This window comes from Serinus canaria, chromosome 14 (genome assembly GCF_022539315.1).
Source record: "Serinus canaria isolate serCan28SL12 chromosome 14, serCan2020, whole genome shotgun sequence".
NCBI classification, from domain to species: Eukaryota; Metazoa; Chordata; class Aves; order Passeriformes; family Fringillidae; genus Serinus; species Serinus canaria.
In genome coordinates, this window is record NC_066328.1 from 10355972 (window position 1) to 10365772 (window position 9801).

The 9801-nt window shown below is 45.2% G+C and overlaps 1 protein-coding gene across 2 annotated transcripts; it reads left to right on the top strand.

Annotated features, from left to right (window-relative positions):
* Positions 1-732: 732 nt before the first annotated feature.
* Positions 733-4501, top strand: FOXL3 (forkhead box L3). 2 transcript variants are annotated; one of them, XM_009092099.4, is made up of 4 exons: positions 733-891; positions 1020-1148; positions 1870-2038; positions 2394-4501. In XM_009092099.4, exons 2-4 carry the CDS (start codon positions 1042-1044, stop codon positions 2874-2876), a joined length of 759 nt encoding a protein of 252 aa, XP_009090347.1. In that variant the 5' UTR covers positions 733-891; positions 1020-1041; the 3' UTR covers positions 2877-4501. The 2 variants fall into 2 exon arrangements, with proteins under 2 accessions (XP_009090347.1, XP_030085339.1); XM_030229479.2 differs by having other exon boundaries at positions 1972-2038.
* The last annotated feature ends 5300 nt before the right edge of the window (positions 4502-9801 follow it).

Genomic DNA, 9801 nt, shown 5'->3' on the forward strand with positions numbered 1-9801 from the left:
TTGCTTTCGCTTTTCCAAAACCCATTTCCTCCTGGGGCTAATTCCTGGGACAGAGCTGTCTTCAAATAATTTAATTATCATGTGGCACACACCTTTTAAGTCCGCCCTGAAATGGTGCATGATGCCTTTGGTTTACATCACTTGTTGGAAAACACTCCAAAGCATTGAAAAACTATTAAATTGTTACAGTATTGGATGCCAACACACAGGGCTATTAGTCTAATTCATCCTTCAGATCAAAGCCCACACAGGCAGCTCTCCTGCCTACAGCTATTTTCCTTTTACTTTCCTGCTTGACAGTAGTCCCTCATATCCCTCTGTTCTACTTTCTTTGAACATAGAGATTTTCCTTTAGTCATGGAAATATAATTTATGTCTATTATGCTGCATTATAGATTGCAGATCAGGACAAGCGTGCATTACCGCCTGGAACGTCTGTTTATTGTACGTCGGTTTTCTAAAAATAAATAATTAAGAAAGCCACCCTGCTCCGCCGGGGAGAGAAAAATCCAGAGGGGGAGCGCTCGGGGGCCGCGGGGAGCTGCACTCCGTTCTCAAAGTTTAATTTCCAAGCGGAGACCTTGAAGCATGATTTATTAACATCACGCTGTTTGCCTTTGTCACGTTGTGGATGTGGCGGGGCAGCGCTGGCCCCGCTCCAGCCGGGACCACCCAGCGAGCGGAGCGCGGCTACCGGCACCGCGCAGCGCCCGCTCCGCAGGCTCGCCCCGATCCCCGGCTCCGGCAGCCCCAGCAGCCTGCCCGTGCCACCCCGCCGGGGAAAACTGCCAGGACAGCGATAACAACACCCCCCGAAAAATAATATCAGGACAGGCGGGCTGGCTGGGACGAGAGAATTGCAAAAACAATCCCCACCCCATCACGGAGAGTGTGTGTGCACGGAGGAGAGGGAGTGTGAGGAGGGGGGAGAGAGGGAATGAGACAGACAGAGGGGAGGGAAGAAGGGAGGAGGGAGTCCAGGCTCTGAGAAACATCACTCCATCTCTCTCACTCCACAGGAGCTGAGCAAGGAGCAGGACGATGTTTGACAACACGCAGTACCCCTATAACTGCTTCAATTACGATGGGGATGATTATCCTACCTGTAGTTCTGACGAAGAGAAAAAATTCACCAGACCAGCGTACAGGTAAGATGAAGTTTTTCCAAGTCCCCTCTGTCTCTGTGAGGTTTCTGAGCTCTGGGCTGGTGGGGTCACGGGGGCCAGGTGTGTGTGATGGGTCTGGCCCTGCTGCAGGCTCTGCAGTGGGCAGGTTTCCCCCCCTTTCTGTGTGTGAAGTGTTCATGATTTGTTTCCTCCCATGAGGGGTCACAGCAACTCTGGCATGCCCTTGAGCTTCCAGATCTCAGACAGTCTCCAACCTCCAGGAGCCCTGGGAGAGGGAATTAAATGTTTCAGTGTGCCAAGGGGTGAATTGGATGCAGAAAACCCCGGTGTGGTGGGAAGAGGTGCAGTGTAGGTGTTCACAGGGACACCCAAGGTCCTTTCCATGTGCAGGGTTGGTCTCCTGTGACAGTGACTCTGAGCCTGCTCTGCCTCACTGCAGCCTTCCTGCTCAGGGAAACTTTTCAGAGGGAGCTGGAGAGATGTGTGATCCTGTCCTGTGCACTGAGTGCCAGGGCAGGCAGCCCTGAGGACTGGCAGTGCCTGGCAGTGACCCCACTGTGTCCCCTGGGGCTCCTGGAGGACAGGCAGTGACCACAGTCAGGACTTCTCCCTCGGACACCTTGAGTCAGGGCACAGACCTACCTGGGGAATTTTGGATATAGGCACACATGTACCCATGTGGTCCTAAAAACTGAGTCTGTGAGTAGGGCGATGGTGTAACAGCAAGTTTTCCTTTTTCCAGCTACATTGCCTTAATTGCAATGGCCATCCAGCAAAGCCCTTCAAATAAAGTCACCCTCTCTGGCATTTATGACTTTATAATGAAGAAATTTCCTTACTACAGATCAAATCAAAGAGCCTGGCAGAACTCCATCCGACATAACTTATCGCTTAACAGTTGTTTTGTGAAGGTAAGATCAGTTACTGTGTATTTACATACACACTGTGTGCATGGCTAAAAAATTATAGGCAGCAATAATCTCATCACTAGGAAAGAAGGGAAACAAACAGCTGAGCTGCAAATCACTTAAAAATCTCTCTGAGCTGTCAATTACAGGGATAAGGACTATATCCTTGTCTGATGTATGCTAATAGATAACAAATTGAAGAGGATGGGGCTTACATCTTACTCAAATAATGACAGAGAATAGGCTTAAAAGTCTTGTCATGTGTGTTTACACCATTCCTAAATGTAAATGAATGCAGATGCTAAACAGCAGCATCTGTAACACATACAAACACTGAACTGCCTTTAAATAAATACAGGTTCCCAGAACAGAAGGGAATGAGAAGGGGAAAGGAAACTATTGGAGCTTTGCAGCAGGATGTGAATCCATGCTGGATCTCTTTGAAAATGGGAATTACAGGAGAAGACGGAGGAGGAGGAACGTGAAAAGGGAGCACAAGGAGCAGAGACCGAGCAGAGTGAAAAGTCCTTCTTCCCCCAACACCTCTTCTGTGGACTCTGCTTTGAACAACGTTTCCTCTTCTGAAAGTAAACATGAAAGAATTGAAGGGGGCCCAAAACTTCTGGAGCCTTGTGGGTTTGCTCCAAACAGCGTGAGCAACAGGCAGAGCCTGAGCAATTCCTCCTTAGCCAAATCGGATTCTGAAATCAAATTCAGCATCGATTACATCCTTTCAGCCCCCGACCCTTTGCCTGTCCTGAGATCTCAGTACAACATGCAAGATAATAAATATCACCTCCTGGAGGCCCCACATATTAATCTCCAGTTCTGGACAATGTGATGTTATTTATTCGTGGTACCAAAGTCTGAGTCACAGCGTGTTCTGCAGCCTCCTGTCACTGAAAATCAGCGCCTGCCTCCTCGTTCTCCTCCCTCAGAAAGGGTTACAGACCCACCACACCAGCTGATGCCCTGTCTGCACCCAAGGAACTTTGCTAAGATTAAAGCATAAATAGCTGTTACCAATATCGGTTTTCACCACGCTGAAATTTATGAAATTCTAGCTTTGTTTTCTAAACTGTCCTGGACATCATTTAGCACCACAAAGAATTTCCTTTCTCAAGCAGAATTCAACAGAGAAGAGACTTGCTTATCATCCACTGCTTTATTAAGGACAAAGTGAATTTGATCCCACTTTCAGTGGTGGAAATTAGGATTAACTCCACTGGAGTATATAGGTCAGAACTTAAGCTGATCTAAAACAGTGTAGTTCTGTGGACTTACACTGGCTGGGAATGTAGTGGGGCAAGGGGGTGGAAATTTGTTTCTTAAAAGGAATTATAGAAAATCGCCCTGTCTTCCCTGATTTTTTTCTTTTAACATCTTATTTCAAACTGTTTTGCAGCTTTAATTCATTGTTCATGAGGAAACGTAGTTGCTGGTAAATATTTCAAGTATATTTTTTGTTTATATTCAGGGCAGAATTGTTTAAATTGTTGAAGTGAAGTTGTATTCAAATAATTCCAAGAGACCTAATTGCAAGGATGCTGAACTCTGGTACTTTGATGGGTAATGTGACAGTCAAAGAGTCTCTTAATGCCTTGGTTAAAAAAAACCCCAACACTTCTTCCCTTGTACTATCAGAAATCCTCCTGGGATGCTGCAGAAAAGTCCTTAACCATATTTCATTTAGCAAGAGTGAAGGGAAACCTGGCACTGCAAAAATCTCTGTTGAGTGTGAAGCAAAGCTAAAATTCCACCTACCTGCTCTGAGACAAGTTGTATATTCCCATTAAACAGATTTTTATTGATCCTCCTTGCAAGCAATTACCAAAGTGGTGCTTGATATGATTTCAGCTAAACTGGTGAGATTTATAATTTCCAGATATCAGTGTTAGCTCATGAGCTCCATTTCTGAGAAAGCCACTTCATTATCATTTACATGCAGTGGGATATTTTGGAGCAGAACCTGATGGACAATGGTGAACTGTAAGGAGCTTTTAAGAAGTTACTTTTATACAACTTGTTCACAATGATTTGCTTCCCAGAACACAAACAGCATTAGCAAAGGCTCCACAAAATCCTGGCTTTCACTTGGCTATTACAATCTTCACCTACTGCTAGATAAAAGGAAAAAAAGACAAGAATTCTGATGGTTTTAAGCAATTAAATGCAGAGATAAAATTATCTTTGCAACAGGAACTAAAGGTAAATGAAGGTATATGAGATAAGATTCAGCATAGAGGTATGCTCAGGCATGACTTGAATTTTTATGCAGAAGCTTTGACATTTCACTAAGTTATTTCACATTGTGTCTAATATATACTGTACATTTATACTATATATTCTTATATATTGTTATTGAGAAAGGGAGCAATATCACTGCACTTATATGTTGTAAAAATGCATGATGTATGTTGTCATGATGCTGAAACTCCTGCCATATACTTAAAATTTACCAGTGGTGGTATTTCACACTGATTGGTAATAAATGCCCATTTTTTGGAAACCTATAAAACTTGTTCTCTTCAAGCATTTCTGCAGCATGCAAAAGTCTTTGCTTCTTCTTCAGAAAAGAGAAAATGGGAAATCATGTCAATTACATCACTGCATGTCTTCCAAACTTTGGAGGGATGATTTCTTGAGGCAAATTCTGCCTTCAGATGGGAGCTTTTAATTCTCTGTGAATCAACAGTTATTCTGGGGGGAAATCTGAAAGCAAAATTTGATTCTTTGGGCCTGATTGATCTGCTTGTTTTCACTGATATTAGAAAAAGAAGAAAACCTCTGTGGGGGACTGCACAGATGGATTCTCATTTGAAGAGGGACGAGAATTTGCTCTTTTAGTGTTTATGCTCAGTGGTAAATAGGTGTGGGAAGAGCATGTCCTCACTTAGTGCTTCAGTGTTTGCATGCCCTCATGGTGGGTGGTACTTGTGCACCTCTGGGACCCTGCCTACAGATAAATATTCCTGTTTGACGCACAGATCTTTTTTTTCCTGATTGTTTTAACCATGGCAATGCTGCTGTTGGGCTGATAGCTATGGCACACACCTACAGTATATTCGAAATACATATTTTCTGCTGTGAAACATGTAAATATGATTGTTACTATGTGTTCTTGGTTGATGCTGTTAACAAGAGATAATTCAGTGACAGCAAAATTTCCTCCTCAGCAACACCTGGGTAAGGTGAACATTGTGGGCTGCTGAGACCAGTGGAGAAGCACCTTATGGCTACTAATCAATGTAGAATTAATGCATTAGGAAAGGCAGAAATACACCCAAGTGGATTTACAGCAGAGATCCAAAGCCATTTTCTGCAAGATGAATTAATATTCACAAATAGCCATGTCCTTTGCTCACAGTAAAGTGCCTGCTAGGAGAGACTGTCATAATTTAGTTTCCCTAACATATAATCAAAGAAATTTGTGTACAAATAGGTGTTAACATTTGTTTTGCAAAGGATATCAATCATATTTCGCAAAATGAAGGGACATATTTCAATTTACCCAGTATGTTATATTCTGACGACTCCAGAAAGGTTTCCAGCAGTTCAAGTGAATGGCATTTAATATAGAACAACATAACAGGGGTGAGGGCTAGACGTGACCTTATTCAAATGTCGTAGCCATTACAAAGCCATTCCCAATGTAATTATAATTAAATACTTTATGCCTTTCTTGCAAATCCTCTGATCGATCATTGATATTAACATTAATATTGTATTACCCCCGAGCAAATATCTCCCACACAAGTGTTATGGATCACCAGGTTTCCATTAACAAACTTGTGAGCTATTGCCGTGTGCTGCTCATGGATAAATTTACCTAAATTACTTTTTCTCAGGGAAGAGGGGAAAAAGTCTGGGTCTCCTTCTTCTCTGAATCCAGAGCTATTTCTTCAGCTCCATCACAGCCTGCCAGCCACTTGCATAAAGAAAATAAGGAAATCTCACAGGAACATCCCTCTTTGCCCTGTGTTCCAGCAGGTGACTGTTGTCCCCTTTGGCACCGGGGTTCAAAGCTGAGCTGAAGCCAGGGATGAGCAGGGCAGGGCAAGGCTCTGCACCCTCCAAGGCCATCAGCAGGCTGGGAGAAGGTGCTGCCTCAATCCCCCACCTCATGGCACCTTTCTGACTGCAGAGAGAGCCCCAGAATGAGCTGTGGGTTTGAGGGGCTGACCCTGTGCCAAGGCTGGGGTGAGGCAGCAGGAGGGTGTGGGACAGCAGCTCCTGCTGCTGGGCTGGGGGCACAGGGAGGGGAACAAGCCTTTAGAGCTCTCCCTTCAGCATCATAAATACCTCTGCAACAAGGAGAGGCATTTCCTTCCCTGCAAAGGACAGATGAAAGGTTTCTTTCTGGGGAGAGGCAAGGCTTGGCCTCACTGAGGGATCCTGGAGGGGGGTTGTTTGTTTATCCTTCTAAAGGAAGGCTTCCCATGACAAAACAAGGATTTTGATGGAGCCAAGCCAGGTTATTATGCAGAGATTTCACTTCTCCTGATTTAATTTCTTAGGCTTTTGCCACTGGTGTCACAGAAGTGGTTTTTGCACAGTGAAATGAACATCAGCCTCGGAATGAAGTTCAAAGCACTTGGGCAAGGATGCAAGGATGCATCTTTTCTCCCCCAGTGAAGAGAGGCCAGACATCACCCAAGGCAGAGCTGACCTCACTTACAGGGACCTCTCCCTCAGCAGAACCCCCTGCACATTATGGGAGCATTAATGCAGACCAGGATAGCTGAAAACAAACCTTTTCTTGGGCAGTAAAGCCAAGTCCCCCTATTTTTCTGCCAATCAGAAAGACCTTATTAGTCTCTCTTAGTTGAGACCTATTAACTCCTCCTATGAAGTGAAGCTGTGCTCAAAGAGCATTTGAAGGTCAACCCACCCTGGAGATCTGGCTCTCCCCATGCCTTTGTTGTGCTCCATGCCATGGCCTGAACTGCCACTGTGTTCCTCAGCCACTCAGCAGGTTGGTTTCTCCCTCAAAACCAAATCCTGATTTCTGCACTGGTTTCTGGCCACAGAGGGTTTCTCTGTTGGCTACCCCTGACCTGTTCAGGTCCAGATCTTGTGAGTCTTTCCCACTCTCTAGCAACTGAGAGGACATAGGGAGAAGGGAAGGGGTTTGGAGGGAAGAGCCTCAGGGAAAACTTTGCTACACATCTTCCAGTAGTACAGAGCTGATCTCTCAAGGGCTCCTGGGGTTGTGTGCCAAGTCTCTGCTGTGAATTGAGGGCACCATACCCCGAGTCATCTGCACTCAAGCTCAGGGAAAAAGAGGGAACCTCCACCACACAGCCCTGAGCACACAGGGACCTGACCCTTCAGCTCTGGCAGTGGCACACAAATCCCTGTCTGGGATCAGCCCTCCAGATCCCAAAGTCAAGACATGGAAATGCTGTGCTGCTGGTTCCAGCTGGCCTCTCTGTCTCTTCTGGGCCATGTTCTCCTCCCTTCTGTGAGGATGAAATCCTTGCAAATCTGTTAACTTTGGTGTAATTACCTCTGGAACTGAAGCAGCCCATGTGAATCCGACCTTTGCATATTATACCCAACATCTCTCATCTCACAGTCTGCAAAACTTTACCAGCACCTCCTCTCCTAGACAGAATTCTCAGAGCAACAAATGGCCCTAACCTCTTTATTTTGCCTTAGCATGAGCTTCTAATTGCTTTCACCAGAACGTGGGTGCCATCTGCACTGCTCTGCACAAAGAACCTTGTCTCTGCTGCACTGGGAATGTCTTTCTTTTTGCACTTGGGGTCATTAAATTAAAGAACAGGGTAGGTCCAAGTCCTATGGAACTTCCACTGGAGTCCTTTTTACCCGGAGAGCAAACATAAAATAACAAAGTAAGTTGTGCTCCCTCCCACCCTTGCTACAGTGGTTGGAGGCAAATCCAACTGTGAGAATTTTGCCTGAGAAAGAACTGCCGGATTGCTCCCACTGTGAAATCCAGCTGTTAATTCAAACAGAAGGGATGGACCTGACCAGATAGGCCAACTGGCTTGTTTCCATCCTAAAGTCCATTGTGTTCCACAAGTTCCTAAATTTATGGTCATGAAGGTCTTCCAAGCCCTGTAATGAAGTATGGCATGCAATGTTTTTGTTATGGAATGTGGGCTGCAAAGGAAAAAAAGAAGGTTTGAATTTATCTCTCAAATGAAGATCCTGGAATCTCTCAGGATAAACAAGCTAAATTAGGAATAAAAATACACCATGTTTCTCACCATAACTATGGAACTGAAAATAGCACTTGCAGAACGCTGACAGAAGAAGAAAACTAGAAGTTGCAGCAAGCCCAAACCAAAGTTCTTTTTGTTGTGTTTCTCTGTGTGTTCACTGCCCTTTGCAGCAGCAAATGAACCCTGCTATGCCAGCAACAGGAGCTCCCTTTCATCTTTTGGGAGTGGTTCTTCTGACAGAGTATTTCAGAAAAAAATCTTTGCACTGCAAAACTGAGCTGCTGGTCTCCATCATCAGCATTTACATTGGGCACACATCACCTTGTCTTGCCCTGAGAAGGTTGAAAAAAAGGTACAGAAATGTTCTTTGCCTTGTCAGCCTGCGTGGTGCAGCTCAGGGCAGCTCTCAGTGCTCCAGCTCCACAGACTGAGTGTTCTGCACAAAAGCCTCTCCCTCTTAGGTCTTTGTTTGAGACTTGGTAAAGAATTAATGGGCTTGAAAGTTTGTTCAGTTTCCATGCTGATATCAGTGGTTCTAAATAAAAAACAAACCAAAACCAAACGAGGCTTCTTGCAATTTGCACAGTAAAGGACTCTGCTCTGTCCCACAGCCATTAAACCCTTTTGTCAGCCCTGCAGTGGCCCCAGCAGCCCCACTCTGGATCCAATGCCCCCCAAAGCTGCACTTTCCACAGCTGCTGATGGTGAAACACTGTCATGTTCTCCTTGTGCAGGGAAAAGCATCAGGATAGAACCAACTTCCCTCTTGGGCCCAAGGGCTCTGCTGACCATTAGCCATCTGTCTCAAGCAAGGTCTGCTCTAGCTGAAAATGCTTTTGGAGGATTTGTGCCACAGATATTTAACCCTCTGACAAAACTGCTCCCCATCTTCCCCTCTTTGCTGGAGGCATTGCACTCTGCTGGTACTGGCTGCATCCTCTGCTGCCATCCCCTCCTTCCAGCACAGCCTCTGTGAGAGTGCAGAAAAGAAGCAGCACTTCCCATAAAAGTGGATGTGGAAAATAACAGGTGCAATGAGCTGTGTTTCATGATTAATCTGTCTCGAGCTTTTCCGAGGCTGAGAGCTGTATGAGCAATTATCAAACCCTGGGAGGCACTTCAGCACTAATCAGCCCATAACATTTTTCTGCATTGGAGCATCTGGGACTGGCTCCATGGCTGGAATCCTGGCTCTCATGAAATGAAGGAGAGTTTTGCCACTGGGTTCAGGGGATCAAAACTTCATCTTCTATTACCAGGGCCAGAGATTAATCAGATTAAAGGCCATGTGGACTGCAGAGAAAATTAAATACCTTCTAGCAGTTACTTGGTGTCTTCTCAAGACAAAATAGCAGCTTGCTTCCACAGGTTTCTTTGGCTCTGTCTTTCAGACAGACAAAATGCTTCCTGAACCCGATGGGAAATGTGTCCAAATAGGGAATAAGTTCCCCTAAGCCCAAGGGCTGAACACAGCAGAACCAGATGTTGGCATCTGGGGTGAGATTCCTGGTGCAAAGATGTTTGTATGCTCTTTGAGAGCATCTCTGTTCTGGGGCTGGTGTGCACACTCAAGTA

Bases quoted from the DNA above. Each gene is read 5' to 3' on its own strand.
- FOXL3 (XM_009092099.4), top strand. From the start codon at position 1,042: ATGTTTGACAACACGCAGTACCCCTATAACTGCTTCAATTACGATGGG. The intron at 1,149-1,869 runs GTAAGATGAAGT...TCCTTTTTCCAG, and splicing joins TTCACCAGACCAGCGTACAG to CTACATTGCCTTAATTGCAA. The intron at 2,039-2,393 runs GTAAGATCAGTT...AAATAAATACAG, and splicing joins TTAACAGTTGTTTTGTGAAG to GTTCCCAGAACAGAAGGGAA.